At 49.2% G+C, this 22655-nt stretch overlaps 1 protein-coding gene across 2 annotated transcripts; it reads left to right on the plus strand.

The window, feature by feature from the left end:
* The first annotated feature begins 172 nt into the window (after nt 1-172).
* Nucleotides 173-22250, plus strand: CHRNB2 (cholinergic receptor nicotinic beta 2 subunit). 2 transcript variants are annotated; one of them, XM_063106030.1, is made up of 7 exons: nt 173-267; nt 9007-9268; nt 10553-10698; nt 10876-10920; nt 11339-11448; nt 12291-13266; nt 16811-22250. In XM_063106030.1, exons 2-7 carry the CDS (start codon nt 9205-9207, stop codon nt 16979-16981), a joined length of 1512 nt encoding a protein of 503 aa, XP_062962100.1. In that variant the 5' UTR covers nt 173-267; nt 9007-9204; the 3' UTR covers nt 16982-22250. The 2 variants fall into 2 exon arrangements, with proteins under 2 accessions (XP_062962100.1, XP_062962102.1); XM_063106032.1 differs by having other exon boundaries at nt 229-240.
* Nucleotides 22251-22655: the final 405 nt, after the last annotated feature.

The raw sequence follows: 22655 nt of genomic DNA on the forward strand, positions 1-22655 counted from the left end.
TCTTTCCCGCCCCCTTGTTCTCGTCTGCCACCCTCCACATGTGACCCGGGGCTTCGGGCTCTTTTTCACCGCTTCAGTACGTGTCTACGTACGTTGCGCGTGCATGCGCACGACGGCCCTTGGCCGGCGCTCCCTTCTCACGTGACCCGGCGCCTCGTGTTCCCAGGGGCTACCCGCGCGGGACCCTGTTTCCTGCCTTGGGCCTCTCCTACTCCGCCACCGAGCCGCGGCGAGCAGTCGGTGGGCAGAAAAGAATAAAGAAGTGCGGTCAGTGCTGTACCGTCGGTATTCTGCGCCCGCTGCTAGTCCTAGGCGCAGGGTCCCCGAGCTTCTGCACCCGGTGCTCTTTCTCCACACCGAGTGAGGGGCGTGTGATCGGGGAAGGAGCCGGGGCCCGGGATATCAGAGGCTTGGATTCTCGTCCCGGTCCTGTCTCAAATTCATTGTGTGACCTTCGATTAACCACTTTCCCGCTGAGCCTTAGTTTTCTTGTCTGTACAATGGCTCTGATGAGGATGCCTTTTCCGCCTGCTTCCAAAGATTCGACGCTAGGAGACCATAAAGTGTGGCGTGATAGATCGCTGGTTAATTATGTCTGAGGGGTAGTCATTAGCTGACCTTTGGTGCTTTTCACACCCCATGGCCTTGGACGAGGTTGGGGGAGGAACGTCATGGAAGGAGTGCATCGCTAGTGTAAATCACTAACCTTGTAGTAAGATGGAAGGAGACAGACTCGGGCGGACCCCATTCCCCCGTCCCAAGCCTAAATGGCTAACACCTTGCCGCAGTGGTTCTGGCAGCTGCCGGGACTAGGCAGCAGTGCCTCTGGACCCTCGCTAGGTGGCACTCTCACAAAGGACAAAGCTGGCTCAGCTTCCAGAAATCGGAACTGGCGTTCCTTTGCCAAAGGCAGGTGTTAAGACTGTTGTAGGGCCTGGTGAATACTGCTGGGCCAACTCAGCACTTGAGCTTTGGCAAGATTGTCCCCTTCCTCTTCCACCTGGACTAAAATGAGTTAGCCTTTTCTGGAAGCTGCGCAACTTGGTGCCTGGTGCTGGGCTACTCGTTTATTTATTATTTATTTATTTTTGGTGGCTGGCTGGAATAGGGATCTGAACCTTTGACTTTGGTGTTATCAGCACCTTTTATTATTTATTATTTGCAGAAGGTATTCTTTGGCTAAGTTGGGCTCTGGGTATTTAAAGATTGTGTCGTGCTCCTGGTCTTCCTGGGGCCGTTTATCTCATTTGGGTAGCCTGAACAGTTACATGGCACCTTTGTGTCTGTGCACAAGCTGGTAGCATGAAAGGTTGTGGTAAGAATTTCCAATTATTGAGCACTCCCTGAGCCAGGGTATTTTGCAAATATATCTAATCCAACAGCACTGCAGGGTAAGCATTTGTATCCCTGTTTTACAAGTGGGGAAAAGGAATGACTGCCTAAAGATATTCAGCTAGTAAGCAGAGTTCCTGGGCTTGTCCATGCTCTTCTACCCCACTCTGCCTTCCTGTGATGCTTTCTCAAGAGGTTTTCACATGTTACTTGACTCCAGCCCTTACCCAGGAAACCCACAAATGCAGCCCTTTGGAAGATCCTGAATTCTATATTTTATAAAGGGTTTAATTAGAAGAAAATGACACAATGTTACAGTCCCACAGTGTTGTACAGACTATCCAGCTCCCCCAGTGAGGAAACCCAAAAGTAAGGAACACTGGGATGAGGTTTGTCTTCTCTCTGCTAATCTCTTCTGCATCTCAGCTCTCTGGCTGGGAGAGCCCTCTGGCACCTACAAACCTAGTGTGGAGTCATATCTGAAATGACATCAGTGTGGTTGTCCAGCTGTAATATGGAGGGCAGAAATGAAAAAGAAGTGAGGGATATGTTCATTTAATGAATTATTGGGTGCTAGGAAAACACTAGTGAATAAATAATCCGTGTCCTCATGAAGCTTACTTTCTTTTGGGGAAAACAGAGATGATAAAGCTGTAGTCTAAAAAGCCAACTGACTCACTAAATGTGGGAGAAGATGAACAAATATTTACTGAGCACCTACTATGTGAGGCACTGGGGATGCAGCATTGAATGAGACCCAGTCCTCACATTTTCCATGTGTTCAGATTGGTAGAAACTCAGACATTTCATGGATTGTTACACATTCAGTCACTTATTTGCAGCTGTGGTAAGTGCCTCAAAGAGGACCAAGACTGGGGATCTGGGAAGGCATTCCTGAACAAATGACACACTAAATTGTGAAGGATAAGTAGAATTACCCAAGGGAAGAGGAAGGGCCGGACACTGTCCTAGGCAAAAGGGTTTTGAGGTAGGACTGTGACAAGTTGGAGGAACAGAAAGAAGTCCTATGTTTAGAGTAAGGGAGAGAACTGTGCAGGTAAGGCAGGCAAAGGCTAGATCTGGGCAGGTATTCAAAGCCATGTTTAGGAATTTGGACTTTATTTTAAGATCAGGGAAAATCAAAAGATAACTAGAGTTTTGAGAAGCTCTGGAATCCTGGGCAAATAATAGTAGTAGCACTAATGGAAAATGAGACTTTCTAAAGGAGAGCTGAGTTTTGTGGGAAAGGTGGAGGTTGGGTAATGAAAGTGTCGAGTGTGTGGAGGGAAGGGGTGATGTGGAACATTCTGCTGGAGACATCAAGTATGGTCTGATTTCTGAGTTCAGGAGAGAGGGCAGAGCCATAGGTGTTAACTGTAGAGTTGGTCACAGCCTTTCTTTTAATTAGAGCATAAAGGGGTAGCACAGCTGAGTGCAAAGAACATGGATTGGGCAGTCAAATCATACTGGATTTGGATTTGAGCTCCTCTGCTTTGCTAGCTATGTTACCTTTGGAAAATTATTTAATTTCTGCAAACTTCAGCTTCACTATCTGTAAATGGGTGTGATACTCTGACTTGCAGCATGGTCACTGTGCCAGTTTAGATGAAATAAGATATGTAAAGTGATTAACACAGGGATGAGTGCTTAGTACATTGAATAGCAAATGCTAAATACTATTATTGCTATGAATACCATTACTGCTAAAAAATCAAGAGGTACTCAATAAACATTTATGGAGGGCTTTACCATGTGCCAGATGCTGGTCTAGATATGGATATATAGTAGTAGACAAGTCAGACATGATCCTGCTCTCATGACACTTCTGTTCTAGTGCAAGGAGTTAGACAATAAACAAAAGAACAAAAACATGAAGGAAAAAAAAAAAAAGCCAGGAGAATATCAGACTGGAAGTAGATGCAAGGAATTAAAGTATGGTCTTCTTAGGGAGAGAGAGAATGGGAGAGAGTGACTGGGGTAACTATAAGTCCAGTAGTTAGGGCAGGTCTCCCTAAGGAGGCAGTGCTTGAGCTGAGATCTGATAAAGAAAAGAAAGCAGGACTGGGAGGGACAAGGGAAGACTATTACAGGCAGAGAGAGTAAATTCAAGACTGAGTGGGAACGGGTGGTGTGGTCTAGAAGTTGGAAGCTAATGATATACTGGCTAAGTGCATGGGCTTTGAATCACAACTCTGCTAGCTATTAAGGGTGTGACCTTGGGTGAGTTACTTAGAGCCTGTTTCCACATCTATAAAATGGAGATCATAGTAGCACTTACCTGAGAAGGTTGTTGGGTGTACGTAAGAACACATGTAAAGTGCATCAAACCATGCACATTGTAAGAATTCAGTAAATGTTTTCTAAAAATAGGGGATTAGCATAGCTTGAGTCTAGTGAAAGAAGAGGAGAGAAAGGTAGGCGATGAGGCCAGTGAGGAAAGCAGGGGCTGGTTTATGGAGACCATAGTAAGTTATTTGAATTTTATTCAAAGAGTGGTGGGAAACCACTGGAGGATTTTAAGCAGAGAGTGGCATGATCTGATTTAAAATTTTGAAAGATCACTCTGGCTGTTCGTTGGAAAATGGATTGTAGGGATATTTTTTTTTTCTCCAAAAGGTCATGCATTGTCAGAGTGAAAAGTTGCACTTGTTTGGAGCAGGGCGGCGGGGCTTCTCATTTGACTTGCTCTGGGAAGCATAGCATTCTGTCATTGACTCAACAAATGTGTTCTGAGCATTTGCTCTTTGCCAGAAATGGTGGTAGGCACTGGGAATGCACAGACAAAGAAGATACAGTCCCTGTGGGAAGCACTTGACATGATTTGTTACACAGAGGAGGGGTTGTTACGTAACAGTTCCTACTCATTTTATCATTTTGTTGTATTTCTTGCTCCTGCCCTCAGGAGCACATGGTAATGGATGAACTGAAGCCAGATATAATGGGAAGTAATACAGTGTGACAAGCACAATAGTATGGATGAAGAAGGGTAAGGGCCTTGAAGGGTGGTATTAGAATTAAATCCCAAAAAAGAACATGAAAGTAGAAGTTCCTTAGGTGGAAATGGAAGGACATTCTGAAAGAAGTGGGCCCTAAAGTAGAAGGAGGTTGGGAAGAAAGGCCTAACACAAAGGAGAAATGACTTAAGAGAAGAGAGGAAAGGGAAAATAGGACTCAGCATAAGCAATAATTGTAGGGGTGTTGGTCATTAGTGCCGTAGCCTGAGGCCTCAGGGGAACCCTGGCAATATCAATCCTTCTGGACCTCATTTTAGCAATAAATAATTAAATATTCAAAGAACATTAAAACTGTGACCTAGCAGTTTCACTTGGAAATTATTAAAGGTATGTGCAAAATTTTGCTTACAATGGAATACTGTGTAGCTGTTAAAAAAATAGGTATCAAAGAATACTTATTGGTAGGAGAGATGTTTGTGAAATAGTAAATGAAAGAGGAAGGTTACAAAACTATATTAGAGTATGCTTTAAAAAAAAAAAGTATGTGATTTAGTTCTGTACCCAACAGAAATGCATAGATTCATACATGAAAAACATGAACAAGAATGTTCATAGCAATATTATTTTTAATAGTCCAAAATAGGAAACAACACAAATATCCATCAATGGTGGAATGTATAAATGATAGTATATTCATACAATGGAATACTCTACAGAAATGAAGATGTATGAACTACAACTACATTCAACAAAGTCCATGATTCTCACTAACATCATTAAAAAAAAAAAAAGACACAAAAGATTATGATTTCATTTATAAAAAGGTCAGCAAGCAAAGTCAACCTGTACTATCAGAAGTCAGAATAGTGATCCTTTTTTTTAGTCATTTAAAGAAATTGTTGTAAAATACATAAAATTTGCCATTTTAACCACTTAAAAATGTGCAATTTGGCAGCATTCATCACATTCACGACGTAGTGTAATCATTACCACTACCTACTTCTAGAACTTGAAGTAGTCAATATTGGCCATGTTTGTTCCTTTAAAAATAAATTCTGGGTGGAGGTTATATGGCTGTGTTTATGTTGTGAAAATTTATCTAGCTGTACACTTATGATGTATATACTTTTTTGTGTATGAATGTTTTATCTAAGTACATATAAATAGATAAATTTGGAGATGTGTATATATAAATTTGTTGTCATTACTAACAGTGATTTTTTGGGGGAAGGTAGGATTATGAATCCATTCTGTAATTACTTTGTTTTGCTAACTTGTGTTATTTTTCTTTCTTTTTTTTTTTTTTGGTGGCTGACCAGTATGGGGATCCGAACCCTTGACCTTGGTGTTATAATATCGCGCTCTAACCAAATGAGCTAATGAGCCAGCCTACTAACTTGTAATCTGCAATTCGTCTTCATGAACACATGTATTTGGTAATAAAATTTTAAAATTTAAGACATCTTAAATAAAGGACAATAACATTGATTTTAATACCTTTCAAGAGAAAATGTTCCTTACTATCAGAGGCAATGGGAATGTCCCACCAAAACTGGCCAATCACTATTTTGCCTCAGGATTGACACTTCTATATCTATCCATGACCCTGTGTGGTTCTGGACCTGTCCTCTCTCGCTGGCTCCCTTTCTTCCTGGTGAGTATGGGAGGAGTATATGGGGGTGAGATGAGGAGGGAGGGTGTTCCAGCTCTCCTTGGTCACTGAGTGGTTAAGGACTCACTTCTTGCCAGGCTGGAAGTAAATGTGAGCTAAAAGGTGGGGAATTTGAGAAGAGAAGCAAGAGACCAGGGTGAACAGGCTCCCTGGAGTTGCCTGAAAGGAGCATCAGGGAGCAGCCAAAAGCTTTAAGCAAGCAAGGGACACCCCTCCCCAGTCCATCATTACAGAAAAAGGCAATCACTCCAGAAAGAGATTTTCGTAACAGAAGATTTTCACAGCCTTCCTTAATCACCCTGCATCCACCAAAGCTCCCTTATTATCTCAAGAGTTTGGAATGCCTTGAAGTCATCCTTGCCTTATTCATCTCGTCTTTCAAGTGTCAAGTTTTATCTCCATCCCTTCCAGGTCCTCAGACGCTATTAACCTCTCCCTCTTCTGTGCTTCCATCTTTTATATCTCTGTTAGAGTGTCTCCACATTGTGTAATAATTTGCTGTCAGATTTTGACCGCCTTAATATCTGGGACTAAGTATTTTTGATCACTGTCTTCTCAACACTTACACAATTCCTGGCAAACAGTAGATAACCAAAAAATGTTGATCTAAATTGTTGAAGGTGGGTCTTCTTCCCATCCTTGACCTTTTCCCAAAGTGGAGTGACTGCATACCTTCCATCTCTTTTCCTTAAGGCTTCTATTCTCCACTCCTTTCCTTGGTTCCAAGATTTCTCTAAGTCTTAAGAGATTATTACATGTTTATACATGCATGTGCCCTGGAGCTAGTGGTTCAGATTTATGCCCAATTCCAGGTTCATTAGGGGCCTGTAGTCATCCCACTTCTTCTCTCGTCCTTTTCTGGAACTTGTCCTGCTTCTTCCCCTCAGTTCTAGGAACTGGGGACATGTTAAGTAAGTTGCTTTTAGCTGAGATTTTACAGAGGAATTTTCCCTCACATACTGAAAGATGTCAGTCCTGCACTAACCCTTTTCCTTACCTGTTGAGCCCTTATGATATGCCAGGCACTGTGCTGTTCATAATCAAGTACAGTAGACAGCCACTGCCATAGATGGATTCATTTATCATTGAACATGCTCTAGAAACATATAACAGGGTACCTGACTGCTATCGTTTGAATGTGCCCTCCCCACCGCCCCGTATTCATTTGTTGGAAACTTAATCCCCAATGCAACAGTGTTGAGAGGTGGAACCTTTAGAAGGTGATTAGGTCATGAGAGCTTTACCCTCATGAATGGAGTACTGCCGTCATCTCAGGAGTGAGCTAGTTATTGCAGGAGTGGGCTCCTGATAAAGGGATGAATTTGGCTTGATATTTTCTCTGTCTCATGCATGAGCTTCTTGCCATGTGATGCCTTCTGACATGGGTGACATTTGTCAGGTGACAGCACCACAACTTTGGACTTCCAGGACTCCAGAACTATGAGCAAAATTAATTTCTGTTCTGGGCCAGCCCGTCGCTCACTCGGGAGAGTGTGGTGCTGATAACACCAAGGCCGTGGGTTCGGATCCCATATAGGGATGGCCAGTTAGCTCACTGGGTGAGCATGGTGCTGACAACACCAAGTCAAGAGTTAAGATCCCCTTACCAGTCATCTTTAGAAAAAAAAATTAATTTCTGTTCTTTGTAAATTACCCAGTCTGTGGTATTCTGTTATAGAGCAGAAAAGGGATTAAGACCTAGTCCTTCATTAGGCACAGCTTCCTTGAGGAACTAACATTCCTGCCAAATGTTCAAAGTTAAGTAGAAGGTGGTTAGGGGAAAATGGGTGATAAGAGAGCCAAAGGGAACTATGTGTTTTAAAGTCTCTGAAGGGCCGAGCCCGTGGCGCACTCGGGAGAGTGCAGCGCTGGGAGCGCAGCAACGCTCCAGCCGCGGGTTCGGATCCTATATAGGAATGGCCGGTGCACTAGTGCCGGTCACGAAAAAGACAAAAAAAAAAAAAAAAAAAAAAAAAAAAGTCTCTGAAGTATGGAGTATGGGAGGGATAAAATATTCAAGGATCTTAAAGACATTGCCAATAGTTGAAGTGTGGAGTTGGGGGTAGAGCGACCCAGATGAGGTTGGAGAAGTAGGCAGAAATGGAACAAGACAGAGCCTTGCTGTAAGATAAATCTGTTTTAGTCAGGAATCTTTTGGTTGAAAGTGACAACAAACCCACTTAAGAAAAAGTGGGATCTTTATTGGTTCAGGGCTTTCAAGATCAAAGATGTCATTGAGTTTTGACACCTCTCTTCCTCTCTTATCTCTGCTCTCCTTTGTGTTAGCTTTATTCTTGGGCAGGCCTCTGTGAAGTAGTTCTCTGATCTCCCTGGTCACACAGAAGCCAATGACTAGAGTGGAAGAGAATGGGGGTGAGAAAGGCTAATTGATTTGGGCTGCTTATCTTTCCACTCTTCAAGATCTTCAAGGTTACCTTCTTTTCAGGCAAAGTCAACCTCCTTGCCTTAGACCCCCTGTGGGGGAGCATCAGGAAGCTTGGCCTTTTAGGGAGTTTGTGGAGGTAAAGAAGGGGACAGGAGAGGGGACTCTGTTCCAAGACTCCAAAGCTGTTTGCTTTCTTACAACAGCAAACCCAGGGAGCAGGATTAGTTGTGTTTGGTAAGAGAAAAAAAGAGGGCGGGAACTCCAGAAACTCCTCCCGTCTCCCGCTCCCTCATTCTAGCCTTGCGGCCCCCTTTACTAAGCGGGCCCTGACCTACTTGTCACTCCCGCTGCTCCTTCCTGCCGAGCCTCCCGCCATTTCTCCGACCCCTCCAGGTGCTGCCCCAACTTCGGGGCTCTAAGAACTCCTCCACCGTCCCGTGGAAGGACAGCTCTTCTCCCGCCTCACGCACACCCTAACTAGGCAGGACCAGTAGAGGAATATACCATTCAGGGACCCCCTTTTTTCCTAAGATCCGGCGTTTCCGCCTCCGGGGCGGAGGCTCCTCCCCCTTACTGTCCCAATTGTATTCCCTGGAAGAGCAGCCGGAAAAGCCTCCGCCTGCTCAGACCGGGATAAACGACAGGCTCGTTCCTCCTTGCAGCCTGCTCCTTGCGCCCGAGGAACTGCCGCGGCGGTCGGCAGGGCAGCAACGAAGGCCGCGAGCATCCTCTGGGCCCAGCTCCAGCCGGGCGCAGGCGCGAGCGCGGCTTCAGCACCACGGACAGCGCTTCGCCCGCGGCCCTCCCGCCGGCGGCCTGCTGGAGCCGGGGTAGGCGAGGTAGCAAGCTATGCCCGCGGCATGGCCCGACGCTCCGGCCCTATGGCGCTGCTCCTCAGCTTCGGCTTCCTTGGGCTGTGCTCAGGTAAGGACGGGCACCGGCCAGATTCCCCTACCCCAGTCAATGGCCCAAGATTCGCCACGCTCAGTCTCACTCTTGCCAGACCGGAAAGTGGAAGGGATGGATTCCATAGAGATGGGGGAGTCCACTGCGGGTTAGGGGAGAGACCCCCCAGGACTGCAGGGAGCATCCGGGAGACTGAACTTGGCGGAGAACATACCCAAAGGAGTAAGTGACACAAGGAAGAGATGGAAACCCGGCCAGTGGTGGTGATGGTGTGGGCACAGAGAGGAAGGAGGAAGGGGATCTCCCCAGGCTTTCTGGGATGGCAGGAGGGCTGACTCTGATGGCGACTGAGATCCCATCTGACTTTGTGTGAAACGTTATCTCAAGAAATCTACCTTGTTCAATGCTCCGCCCTTGGCTGCACATCATTTCCTGTCCCCCACATTGGGGTCCTGATTTTAGTCACCCCACAAGCAGGAAGGGGAGAGAACTGACTTATCAACCTTCTGGTAGGGTAGGACAGGAGACTTGGAAGGGAAGAAGCTCTGTCAGGCTGAGAATTCGGAAGGAGCTCTCTGAGGGGGTGGGGAGGGGTGTGTTCGTGCAGAGTTTCAGAAGGGGATAGAGTGTGTGGAGGGGCAGGCACAAAGGGAATGTACAACTGAATGAGCTTTCCACATCTGCATGCCATCTCATGAAAGTGGGCTCCTATATGTGTGGAATTTGAGACTAAATATGCCCTGACCAACAGCTTAGGCAGTCCAATTATTCTGCTCCAACCCAGTGCCTTTGGGGGGGGGGGGGCATGACCACAGTCATATGTAGAGGCATATACTGTTATTTGCACACACAGATGGGCACTGTCTTAGGAGAAGGTGTGTGTGGCAGGACACAAATAACTATTTCCCTTTCACCACCCTCTAAAACCTCCCTGGAATCATGGGAATTTGCTGGAGAAGCCATGGAAGCAGAAATATCAAGCCTTTTGAAACTACCCTCTGAGACCCTGGAGGAAGAGCAGGTCTCCGCTCCACTAATCCTTGCAGAGTGGGTTCTTAGTCTGGAGGCATTTCTGTGGGGCTGCCTGGACTCCTTGGTCGGTGGTCTCAGAAATGGGCTTATCTGTGGGGGTGTTAATCTGGGGATTCCATGGCATAATCTAAGCATTTTGCAGTATCCTTAGGGATGGTGCAGTAGGAAGCTACTGGTTGGGTCCGGATTGTTCCACTTGCTTGGGGAGGGTGGGATCCTAGGTGGGCCCTCCTTACCTATTCACTTACTTCCTGCCACTGCCCTGCCCAGGTGTGTGGGGTACAGACACGGAGGAGCGGCTGGTGGAGCATCTCCTGGATCCTTCTCGCTACAACAAGCTTATCCGCCCAGCCACCAATGGCTCTGAGCTGGTGACGGTACAGCTCATGGTATCATTGGCCCAGCTCATCAGTGTGGTGAGTGGGGGTCCCAAACTCTCTGCCTAGCTAAAGTCAGCCCAGCCAGAATGTGTTGTGTTAATGTTTGTACTGACTCCTCTGTTCCCAAGGATTGGGGAGGTGTGAGAGAGACCCTGGTGGCAGTGGGCCCACAGGCTGGGGAATGTTCTCAGAAGCTTCTCTTCTTCCCCACAGCATGAACGGGAGCAGATCATGACCACCAATGTCTGGTTGACCCAGGTAAGTGCTCTTCCCATCCACACCCCTGGCCTTCTCTTTCCTTTTTTTTTTTTTGACATGTGCTTTTCTCTCTTTCAATCTCCTCAAAAGAGGTAGAAACATGTAGACTTCGGAGTCCTAAGTAATTGGATTTGAATCTTGGTTCTTACACTCACCAGCTCTGTGACTTTAAACAGGATAAACTCTCCAAAATTCATTTTCTCAATGGTAAAATGTAAATTCTAATACCTTGGCTTAGCTATGAAAATTAAATGAGAAAGTATCGTATGAGCCACACTTGTATGGCAGAGAGGTCACTGTAGGGAGGAGACTGGCTTTTAAAAGCTCCCTCAAGCCATATGGGTCTCCTCATACCCCTCTCCTTGACCTCAAGGCCCTCCCAGGGCAGAGGTTGGTACTGCCTCTCTCCCTTTCCTAGGAGTGGGAAGACTATCGCCTCACCTGGAAGCCTGAGGAGTTTGACAATATGAAGAAAGTTCGGCTCCCTTCCAAACATATCTGGCTGCCAGATGTGGTCCTGTACAACAAGTAGGTGACCCTGGAGTAATAAGAATGTTGGGGGAGACCATGGGAATGCTCAGGGAGGGAAGGGGTCTTGGGGAAAATGAGAGAAAGTAGCATGGTGTGGGAGAGAAGGGACTTTTCACTGGCAGATAGGCAGATAGTCACTATCCAGACAGACAGACAGACCCAGACCAGTGAGATATAGTGTGGACAGCCAAGGTGACTTGGGCCATGACCAGCCCCCTCCTAGCCAATTAGGATTCTCAGTATTTGGAGCTGCAGTAGGGATACAAACAGGGATTGACAGCCCCCAGTTTCTAAACTGATTCAAGAGTAGGCTTTCTTGGAAGTCTGGCCAGGATCAAAGAACCTTAAGGTCCCAGTTTCTCCTCCAAGTTCTCTCCTGTCTCTTATAATCCCTCTCACCTCTAATATATAAAACCATTTCCCTCAACCGATAGGAACATGCCCTGCTCCCACCTGCCTCTGTATCCCTCCATTGCTCGGGGAGCCTCTCTCTGGCCTCTTTGGCTTTCCCAATTTCTCCACCCTTAGGAGTAGCAACCAGCTTATACAATGCACGACAAGTAGCAAGTAGCCCCTCCCTCCGTTCACCCTCTTCTACCTCCAAGAGGCCACACAGGACTCCTGGCCAGGACATCTCTTCCAGCCACCAACCCACTCATATCCTATTCCTGTTCAATTCCTACTCCACCTCGCTATGCCCCTGGATGGTTACTCTCAGACCTGGGTTTCCCCTACTCGTGTCTTCCTCTGGATTTCCTCTCCTCCCACCTAGGGCTGGGTTGATGGGTGGGGATGGAAGAATGCTTAGGCCAGGACCGACTGTGTCCATCCTTTGGCAGTGCGGATGGAATGTATGAGGTGTCCTTCTATTCCAACGCCGTGGTCTCCTATGACGGCAGCATCTTCTGGCTGCCGCCTGCCATCTACAAGAGTGCATGCAAGATTGAAGTAAAGCACTTCCCATTTGACCAGCAAAACTGCACCATGAAGTTCCGCTCGTGGACCTACGACCGCACCGAGATCGACTTGGTGCTCAAGAGTGACGTGGCCAGCCTGGACGACTTCACACCCAGTGGTGAGTGGGACATCGTGGCGCTGCCTGGCCGGCGCAATGAAAACCCGGACGACTCCACTTACGTGGACATCACGTACGACTTCATCATTCGCCGCAAGCCGCTCTTCTACACCATCAACCTCATCATCCCCTGCGTGCTCATCACCTCACTGGCCATCCTCGTCTTCTACCTGCCGTCGGACTGTGGCGAGAAGATGACGTTGTGCATCTCCGTGCTGCTGGCGCTCACAGTCTTCCTGCTGCTCATCTCCAAGATCGTGCCTCCCACCTCCCTCGACGTACCGCTCGTCGGCAAGTACCTCATGTTCACCATGGTGCTTGTCACCTTCTCCATCGTCACGAGCGTGTGCGTGCTCAACGTGCACCACCGCTCGCCCACCACGCACACCATGGCGCCCTGGGTCAAGGTCGTCTTCCTGGAGAGGCTGCCGGCGCTGCTCTTCATGCAGCAGCCGCGCCACCACTGCGCCCGCCAGCGCCTGCGCCTGCGGCGCCGCCAGCAAGAGCGCGAGCGCTCTGGCGCCCTCTTCTTCCGCGAAGTGCGCGGGGCCGACTCCTGCACGTGCTTCGTCAACCGCGCGTCGGTCCAGGGCTTGGCCGGCGGGGCCTTCGGGGCTGAGCCCGCGCCAGTGGCCGGCCCGGGGCGCGCTGGGGGGCCGTGTGGCTGCGGCCTCCGGGAGGCAGTGGAGGGCGTGCGCTTCATTGCGGACCATATGCGGAGCGAGGACGACGACCAGAGTGTGAGTGGCAGGGACTGTCCCCGGGCAGGGACACCGGGGGTGAGAAGCCGGGCTGCCGGGCCCCGGCGTCTGGAAAGCGGTGGCGTTCCTTAGGCACGCAAAGCTAATAGGGGTGCAGCACAGGGAATGTGGGGCGGGTCTGTGCTGTGGGCCCGGGCGCCGGCTTCGGTTCTTCTCGGTTGGCTTCCGGGAGGCGGCGCCGCCTACACTGGAGTCAGTACAGGATGATCTTGAGGCTTCCTGAGGACTCGTGTCCAGGGTGAAGTGCCTCCGCTGGGGCACCGTCAGTGTCAGTGTCGGGAGGGCGGCCTGTCCGTCCCTGCCGTTTGCATTCCCGCATCCACGTTGTTAATCTGCAGCTCTTAGCACAGAGACGCGTCCTTGGCGAGTGCCCCACGGGGGGCAAATCAAGGTCAGTAGATGTGTGTGTGGAGTGGGGAGAGGGGTGTTAAGAGTTCCACGAGCCTGCTAGCTGTGGAGAGGACAGAGTCCCAAATCAATATCACTTTTCTGCTCTTCTGGGTCTGGAGGACGGCCTCATGAAGTATTTTTATGGAGATATTGGGGTGGCGGGTGGAGGTGAGGGCTCCTCACCTGTACCCCAGCTCTCTGCATTTCTAGCTTTTGGCTTTTTTTGCAGTGGCTCCCCAGGAGGGGACTGCTTGTGACTGAGCTGGGATTTGGGAGGAGGTATGATGGTTTGACATCTGCCCACTTTGGGCATCCTTGGCCCCAGCCTGCGGTCAGTCTCTAGGTACTTGGCTGATTCCAGACTCAGGCTCAGCTGTTGCCATGGTGACTGGCCAGGTTTCCTCTGGGATGCTGCCATTCTGGTTGGGGGATGAGAAAGGGCAGGTACTACAGTTTGTGTGGGCTGGAGGGCTTCAGAGATCTGTTCTTCTGGACAACAGATCAGTTGGAGCTGAACCTTGGGCCAGAGAGCATCTGAAGTCCAGTGGAGGAAGAGGGGGGCCGAGACCGGAAAAGATGAGGCAGGAGCCCGCTGAGGCCAAGTGGGAGATGCAGGGGTGCTGGGCTGCAGGGACTTGGTGGCTGCATCACCCGCCTGCCTCTCCTGCTGCAGTCCACTCATGTATTGTGCATCACGGAGCTAGGTGCTGACGATGATGCAGTGACCTACTTGAACACTTCGCAGGCATCTCAGACTCAACATGTCCAAAACTGAGAGCTGATCTACATCCCCACCACCAATCTGCTCCTCCCCCAGTTTCCTCATCTTTAGTACATGGCATCACCATTCACCCAGTGGTTCAGACTAAAAACCTGGAGTGATCCTTTACTCCTCTCTCTCATCTCCCCCATCATCCAAGTCATCAGAAGTCCTGTCCTGGGCTGGCCCGTGGCTCACTTGGGAGAGTGCAGTGCTGATAACACCAAGGCCATGGGTTCGGATCCCATATAGGGATGGCCGGTTAGCTCATTGGGTGAGCGTGGTGCTGACAACACCAAATCAAGGGTTAGGATCCCCTTACCGGTCATCTTTTAGGAAAAAAAAAAAAAAAAAAAGAAGTCCTGTCCTGTGAGCTCGAACTCTGAGGTAATTCTCAGCTTCAACCTTGTCTCACCATTTAACTTGTCTCACCACACTTAACACCAGCTCTTGCCTGGACCACACTACAACACCAGTTGTAGGCCACCACCAGCTCTTGCCTGGACCAGGGCATAGTCTCCTAAAAGTCTCCCTGACTCAGCTCCTGCGCTCCTGCATCCAGACAATGACTCCCTCAGAACTTGTGCCTTTCCACCTTGCTCAGGTCACTGGCTTACCCGCTTGACTTTATTAAGCACACCAAACTCTTTCTTGCCTCAGGACCTTTGCACATATGGGTCCTTCTGCCTGGAATGCCCTTCTTTTTATCCTTTTAAAAATTATTACTGTTATTAATTTTTCCTCTACTATTTGAGAGTAAGTTGCAGACACTGTGACCATTTATCCCAAATACTTCAGCATGTCTCTCCTAAGAAGAGGGACACTCTCTTGCCTAGCCTAGATTCAATGATCAAATTCAGGAAATTTAGCATCAATACCTTAATCTAATATGAAGTCCACATTTAAATTTTTCTAACTGTCCCAGTAATGTCCTTCATAACATCACCCCTCACTCCCCTCCCAATCTAGGATCTCAAATTGCATTTAGTTGTCATGTCTCTTTAGTTTCCTTTAATCTGGAACAGTTCCTCAGCTTTGTCTTTCATAACATAAACATTTTTAAAGGGTACAGGCTGGTTGAATATCCTTCAGTTTGGGTTGGTCTGATTGTTTCTTCAGCGTATTCCTGACACAGGCTTCCTTTTACTCATCAGATCTTATCTTAAATGTCACCTCAAAGAGGCTTTCCCAGACCACACTCTAAATTATGTTTTCCCCTCCATTTCTCTATCTCAGTCCTTTGTTTCCCACACAGTATGTAATTTTTTTATTCTTACTTATTTTTGTCTCCATCTCCCTCAATAGACTGTCAACTGCAGGATGCATTTGTCTTGCTCAATCATGTCCCCAGTGCCTAGCATGGTGGCAGATATACAGTAGGCCTAGTTGTGACATGCATGAGGGATTGTTCAGCCGCTGACTAAGTGAAGATGCATGGTTGCTTCCTCCCCACCCCTGGAATTGGCTGGGCTCCAGATAAACACGTGTGCAGAGGCCCAGACTCAGGCTGGAGTGGAGCAGCTCTGAGGAGAGGCTGGCCCTTTGTGTGAGCCCTGTGACTGGCTCTCAAACCCACAGAGAGTATTATCTTTTTAACAGATTTGTTCACATCTGGGACCCAGCTCTCACCCTTTGGGGCCTCTGTACTTAAGGTGGTGCTGTTGAATGGAGCTCCCTCTGCAATTATAGAAGGAACGAGGCCTGCAGAGGCAGCCATTCACTCACTAATTCAGCAGCCATGTACGGGTCTCTCTGTGTTCCAGATGCTGGAGTTACAAAGATGAATCTGACAGGGTTCCTGTGGTTTAGGAACCTGTAGCTTACTGGGGGAACAGACCTGCAAATTGAGACAGTACAGCACAGTAAAAATAATGTGATGGAGATGTGTACACAGGGCTCAGAGATCCCACAGGGAACAGTGGTTCATTTTGATCTGGGTGTCAAGAAAGCCTCCATAGAAAAAGAGATGTTTGCTTTGGTCTTTGAAGGATAGGTAGGAGTTCACCAGATAGAGAAAGGGAGGTCAGGATTTGCAGACACAAAGGAAACCTAAAGGCATAGAGACCTGACAGGACACATTAGGGTTTGGTAAGTCTGGGTTACAGGTTGTGAGAAGACAGGAGATAGGCTCATATTTGTCATGGGTGGGTCTTGATTCCAGACTTGGAAGTTTGGATGGGTCCTAAAGGCAATGGAGCCACTGGAGGGTTTTAGGCAGGCAAGATCAGAGTGTGCTTTAGAAAGATTGCTCTGGGATCACTGAGGGAGAGGAGTGGGGTGTGTGTATATGTGGGGGGACCTGCTTATACCCATTCCACTCCCGTCCTCCTTCATGTGTCTGACACCTGGGCCTCCTTTGTCTCCTCCATCCAGGTGAGTGAGGACTGGAAGTACGTCGCCATGGTGATCGACCGCCTGTTCCTCTGGATCTTTGTTTTTGTCTGTGTCTTTGGCACCATTGGCATGTTCCTGCAGCCTCTTTTCCAGAACTACACCAGCACCACCTTCCTCCACCCGGACCACTCAGCTCCCAGCTCCAAGTGAGACCTTCTGCATCTCCACGCTCTTTCACCCCTTTGCCCTCTGTTGTACAGTAGTGTTGGGTGGAGGATGGATGAGTGAGCGACCTGGAAGAGGGACGCTGCCCCCACAGACCCATCCTTCAATTTATCTGGAGCCCCTCCTCCCCCATACTTCCATCCACACACAGCCAGCTCTAACCTGGAGGCTGGGCCAGCTTCATCATGTTTGGGCTACTCCCTTTCTTATGTTGTACCAGCCCAGGCAATAGTGTTGATAGTGAAGGATGAAGGCTGAGAAATGGAGGAAAGAGATGTCAGAGCCTTCCACCCTGAAGAAAGAGTGTTGGGGAAGAGGACAGAATCATCCACTGCCTCCGTGTCATGGGAGGAGGGGCGGGGAGACAGGAGCTCAGACTCTGCTGGGCTGGCCTGATACAATGGTAGCTCAGAAGGGAGGAGCAAGAGGAAAGAGAGAGGAACAGGAGAGAGGAGCAAGAGGGTATGCCTGACATATGCCCTTGCTTGAATGGACAGCAGCTGGGCTGGGTGGGCCTAGCAGTGGTCAGTGGCTTCCACCCAGAGGCCTTAGCCTGGCCCTATGGTCACAGACTCCTGGGGCAGGTTTCCAGCTCAATCCCATAGCTCCTTGCTTCTAAGGGATTCAGAGCCCAGCACCAGGTCCCCTTGTGCCCAGTGAAGATTTCTCTGTACCCTCTAGACTTCCCTCTCCTTCCTTTCTCCCTTGGGCTCAGGGTGTGGTGGGCAAAGCTGGCTATTAGGGGAGCCTCTGAGTTCTGAATCTTTGGGTGACCTGCTGGGAGTCTGATGTCCAAATACTAAAACTGTGTGAGAAGTGCAAGTTCACAGGCTTTTGGAGCTGGAAGGACATTTTACAGTCATGGATTCCAACGTGAGCCATGTTCCAGATGAAGAAAGAGCCTAGAAGGTGAGACACACCCTGGTGGCTCTCTGACCTTTCCTCCCCACCCTGAGAGCCATCTGTCGGTGCCCTGTTTTTTTCCCAATTGAACCGACTGATTGCTTGAAGGAAGTAAACTAAGGATGTTGGCTTTAAGCAGACTCAGGCTTTTGCCTGCAGCAGAGCTGTGCTGGACAGAAGACCAGCAAGCAGGGGGCAAATGGCTGGAACTCTGTCATGTCCACACTGCTGCTCCTGTCCTTCTATTCATTATTCCATCCTTCCAGCTCTTGCTCCTCCTCCGCCCTCTCCCAACCAAAGCTGAGCAGGTTTGAAGAAGAACTTCAGAAGGACAGGTCTGCTGCTGCCAGTGACTCCCCTGAAAGCATAGCTTCAGCTTCCGTTCTGTGCATCCCTGGAGGCTGTTCCTGATGCTGCTCCCAGGGGCTGGCTGGAGGCCACCTGGCCTGTTAGCCCAGGAAGCAGACCTCTTTGGGGATCTCCCACTCCTGCTCCCACTCCTACCATGTGACTGGCTCTTATTTGTGGTCCCAGCCTGGTCTCAGTGCCAGGCCAACAGATGGCAGGTCACAGAAGGGTCAGTCTGCCAAGTGCACTCGAGGGACCTGGTGCTCTGTTCTGTTCTGTGGAGCACAGCTGGGACTTCTGCTTCTCCAGGCTTAGTGGAGGTGGGAGGTGGTGCTGGTGGATGGGTGGGAGGAGACACAACACAGGCAAAGAACACTGGACAGGGATCCCAGAGTCTGGGTTCTAGTCCCAGCTCTGCTACTTGCTCACTCTGAAGATATCTCCAGCAAGTCCCTTGCCTTGCTAGGCCTCAGCTTCCTTGTGTGTAAAATGGGGACAGTAATGCTCTCTTCATGGGGTAGCTGGGAGGATGAAGTGATGCTGTGGAAAAGCCTAGTGCTGTACCTGACACAGAGTAGATGCTTCATGAATGTGAAGTCTGAGAGGCAGCCAGAGCCAGTGGGAGTGGGGTCAACTGTCATGCCAGCCCCGCTCCAAGGCCTAGCCTTACCCTATCTTTTCCATGAGCAAACCAAGTCTCCCCCAAAAGGGCCTGGATCTGGGGGAGCTGGGAACCGGGGCATGCAGATAGAAGGAATGTTACAGGGTATACTCAAGTTAGTCTAATGGGTGGGGGGCTTCTCTCAGGCGCATCCTCAGCGAAGTTTCATCCATTCCTGGGCTAAGCCCTTTCCCTAGCCCTGCCTCGCTTCTGGGTCAGCTCCTCTTGACACAGGTGTGTGCTCAGAGACCCCAGGCTCATCTGGTTCTGCACTAGCTATGAAAGAACATCATGGGGACACTAAGCCAGCAGCTGCATGAGCTGTGCCTCAGCGCATTTCCCCACCTGTCAGATGGGTTCACAGACATCGCTTCTTGGTGGTGGAAGTGTCTGCACCATGGAGACTCCCTTCTAGAACAGAAAATTGGGAGTTGCTTGTATTATGCCTGGACACACCTCAAACTCATATCCCTAGGAAAAGCATCTTGGAACCCAAAACAGCATCAGGAAAGGAACCCTTCCTCTGAAGGGTAGGATGCCAGCTTGAGGCCCCTTCCTCCTCAAGCTGGCACCCTACCCTTCAGAGGAGAGGTTCATAGCCTGGGCTATGGGGAGGTCCCTCAGCTGCTGCTGTGGCTGTATTTGCTTTTAATATTTCCCACAGTGGCTGTTGTCCAAGTACATCACCAAAGGGCGCTAGAGGGGATGTTAGAGAGCAGCTTGTCCAGCTCCTCTCAATGAGGCACTTACCTCTGAACTTGGTGTTCCGCATCTGTAAAACGAGGATGACAGAGCTGGCCGAGTGCTGCAGCAAGGAGGAAAGGGGTCAGTGTACATGAGAGTTAACTGTGTAGTGCCATTCCCTTCATCTCTGGGTTCAGCCCTCTGGGGACTACCACACTAGGGAGGAGGGAAGGGCAGAGGTGAAGGAAGTATTACTACGTGCCAGTACAGAGTTTGAACCCTCAAGGGCACTGGAAAATTTTGGGAACCACAGTCTCTTCCACTCTTGGGTCCTATGTCCTCTTCCCTTGGTGATGTCAGGGAAGCCCCTTGCCTCCTTTCCATGGTGGGGCTGTCTCTGTAGAGAATTGGGTGCCCAGCTTGGTGCTGGCCAAGGACTGGAGGTGGCTCTGGATCTGAAGAGGGAGGTAGAGAAACTGGATGGAAAACCGGAGCAAGGTGGGTTTGGGATGAGGCAGTGAGAAAAGGAGTTGGGATTATCTCCCTCAGAGATGGCAAGGCCACAGGTGATCTGATGACCATTTTTGTGTGGAAAGAAAGCACACATGGGCCCTCTGCTTTTGATGGTTGGCACTGCAGTGGGAGGAAGGCAGCTTCCTGGCAATGAGGTATGTAATATGGAACAGCTGGTACCAAGTTATTGAAAATTTGAAAGCAAACAAAACATAGGCAGCTCCCCAGATGGTGTGTTCTGCCGAGGAAGGCTATCTGTGGAGGAAGGACAAGACTGTTTCCCCCTAAGGAAATAGGGAACAGTCTTTGGGCGCTTTGGTCCTTGTTTGCATCCCCTCCAAATCCCAGTATCAGCTATTATTTACTAACGGTTTGCTCTGTGCCAGTTCCTTTGGATGCACCGTCTTTATTCCTCACAACAATCATGCAGGGAAGGGGCTCCCATTTTACAGAAGAGAAATGAGGCTCAGAGAGAACAAGGGACAGCGGGTGAGTAGTGCTGGGCCTGAAACCCAAGACTGCCTTAAAGTCCATGCTCTTGCTGTGGGCTTTGCAACAGGGGGAAGAGCTCTATGGGAAGGGAGTAAGAGCTCTTTAGGGCCCTCTCTGAATCACTCCCCAAGCCAGAGTGGACTCAGTTCCGGTTGTCACCTCTGCTTCAGGGCAGAGTTGGGCTGGGGCCATAGCATCCCTCACAGCCTAACCAGTGCTGGCCAGCCTCCCACTCCCTGACTGACCAGAAAGAGAGCAAGCAGCCACCTCTTAATATTCACCCCAACAGGTCCAAGAGGTCAGTGTGCTGGTCACATGGTTCCTAAAGGACAGTAGGTCTAGGAACCGTTAGGCCACCTCATTCATCCATCCTTGGTGTCCCCACCTCCCCCACACTGCCTTGGCCCCCCTTGTCTGCACTCCTGGAATAGTTGCACTGGTCTAGCCCATCCCAGGCCAGACTCATTAGGAACTCAAGATTCTCGTAAAGAAAGTAGTTTCTAAAGGTGTCTTGTCACTCTGTTGTATTTGTGGGGTGGGGGAGAGCCCTCACAGCACAGGGTTGGCAAATACAGGAAAAAGGGAGAAAGCTGGAGAAAGTGGATTCATGAGAGGTTAAAGACATTACAAGATTCCAAAGAAAAGGTGAGTGGTTAACAGTCTGCTGTTGAATGACTGATTTGTAGCCTTACAAATCTACTCATCAGATGGAAAAGAAATGGCCAAATGGCTGGGCCTGGAGCAGACAGAGCCCAGAAATGGCTCCTAGGGAGGACCCTTTGTAAAGGACTGGGCAGAGGCAAGGACCAGTCTTCTGGAGGCTGGGATGGTGGGGCTTCCTTCATGGCCCCTGTGCTCTGAGTCAAGGCTGCAATCTGCATGGAGGCCAGACTGTTTCCAGAACAGGGCCCAAATCCTGGGAACAGTATTAAATTATGGGACCCCAGATAAAATGCAAGGTGCACAGCAAGTGAAATGATGAGCTAAAGAAAATCCCTTCTGTGCTCTCACAGGGCAGCCCTGCTTCCCAGCCCATTTAGAGGTGGGTGGTGGGACAGTCTTGTTCACCCTGCAGATGACATATCCAGGCACTTGCCTTAGACTTCAAGGAAACTATCCACGTTCTAAAAAGCCTGGGCACTACATTTCCCTCTAGGTGGGACCAGGAGCTGCCTGAGGACAGGACAGAGGCACTCGAGGTTCCTGATAGACCAGTGGCAGATGAAGACATTATCCTTCACTGTCTTTAAATTAAAAACTATTCAGCTCACTTAGCACTTTATTTCAGCAGACTGTGAATAACACCATGCAGAGTCCTGGTCCTTATGTAATATGCCCCAAAACATGCCACTGGCCCTCCTGGCCTCAGCTCTTCCATCTGTATAATGTATGAGGAACGTGGTTTCACTGACAGCCTTGCTGTTGGTTACTGTAAGTCCTCTGGTATAATATCATTTTTAAAAGGCCAAGGATGAGTTTTCTAAAAATTCTGGAATAAGTTACAATGTGGCAAGAGGTGCAATCTTTGAAATTCAAGATGGAGAGACATTTTGGGTGCTATATATATGTGAAGTTAAAAGCAAATGGTCTTTCTCCTAAGACTGTAGCCAAGCCTGTCCTGGTCCCAGCTGCAACTTTACTCCAAATATGCACAGGCCAAAGAACTCTGGGGGTGGGGGGTGGGGGCAGTGCTGGGGAGGCAGAACACCTCTCAAGGAGAGCTGGAATTGTGTATGTAATTTGTGATACTGTCTGAAGGGAGGTTTTCCTACTCTGGGCCTTGAAATCTTCCATGTCAAGTCCTTGTGGACAAAATATTTAATGGTGGGCTCTGATGGTGAAGGGATGTGTGTGGAGCTGGGGAGGTGATTAAGAGGTGCCTGAGGTACCCCACCCAACCTAGATGCAAGCTTACCTGCCCAGGGAAGCTCTTTGAAATGGCTCCTTTCTGCAGGTTGAAGGATGACCGTCTCCCCAGGTTACATATCCGACACAGCAGAAATCCCAAGAACCCAGGTCCCTCTATCCCCATTTTCACCTCCCCCAAGAAACCAAGAC

Source organism: Cynocephalus volans, chromosome 8 (assembly GCF_027409185.1).
Source record: "Cynocephalus volans isolate mCynVol1 chromosome 8, mCynVol1.pri, whole genome shotgun sequence".
In the NCBI taxonomy this organism is placed as follows: Eukaryota; Metazoa; Chordata; class Mammalia; order Dermoptera; family Cynocephalidae; genus Cynocephalus; species Cynocephalus volans.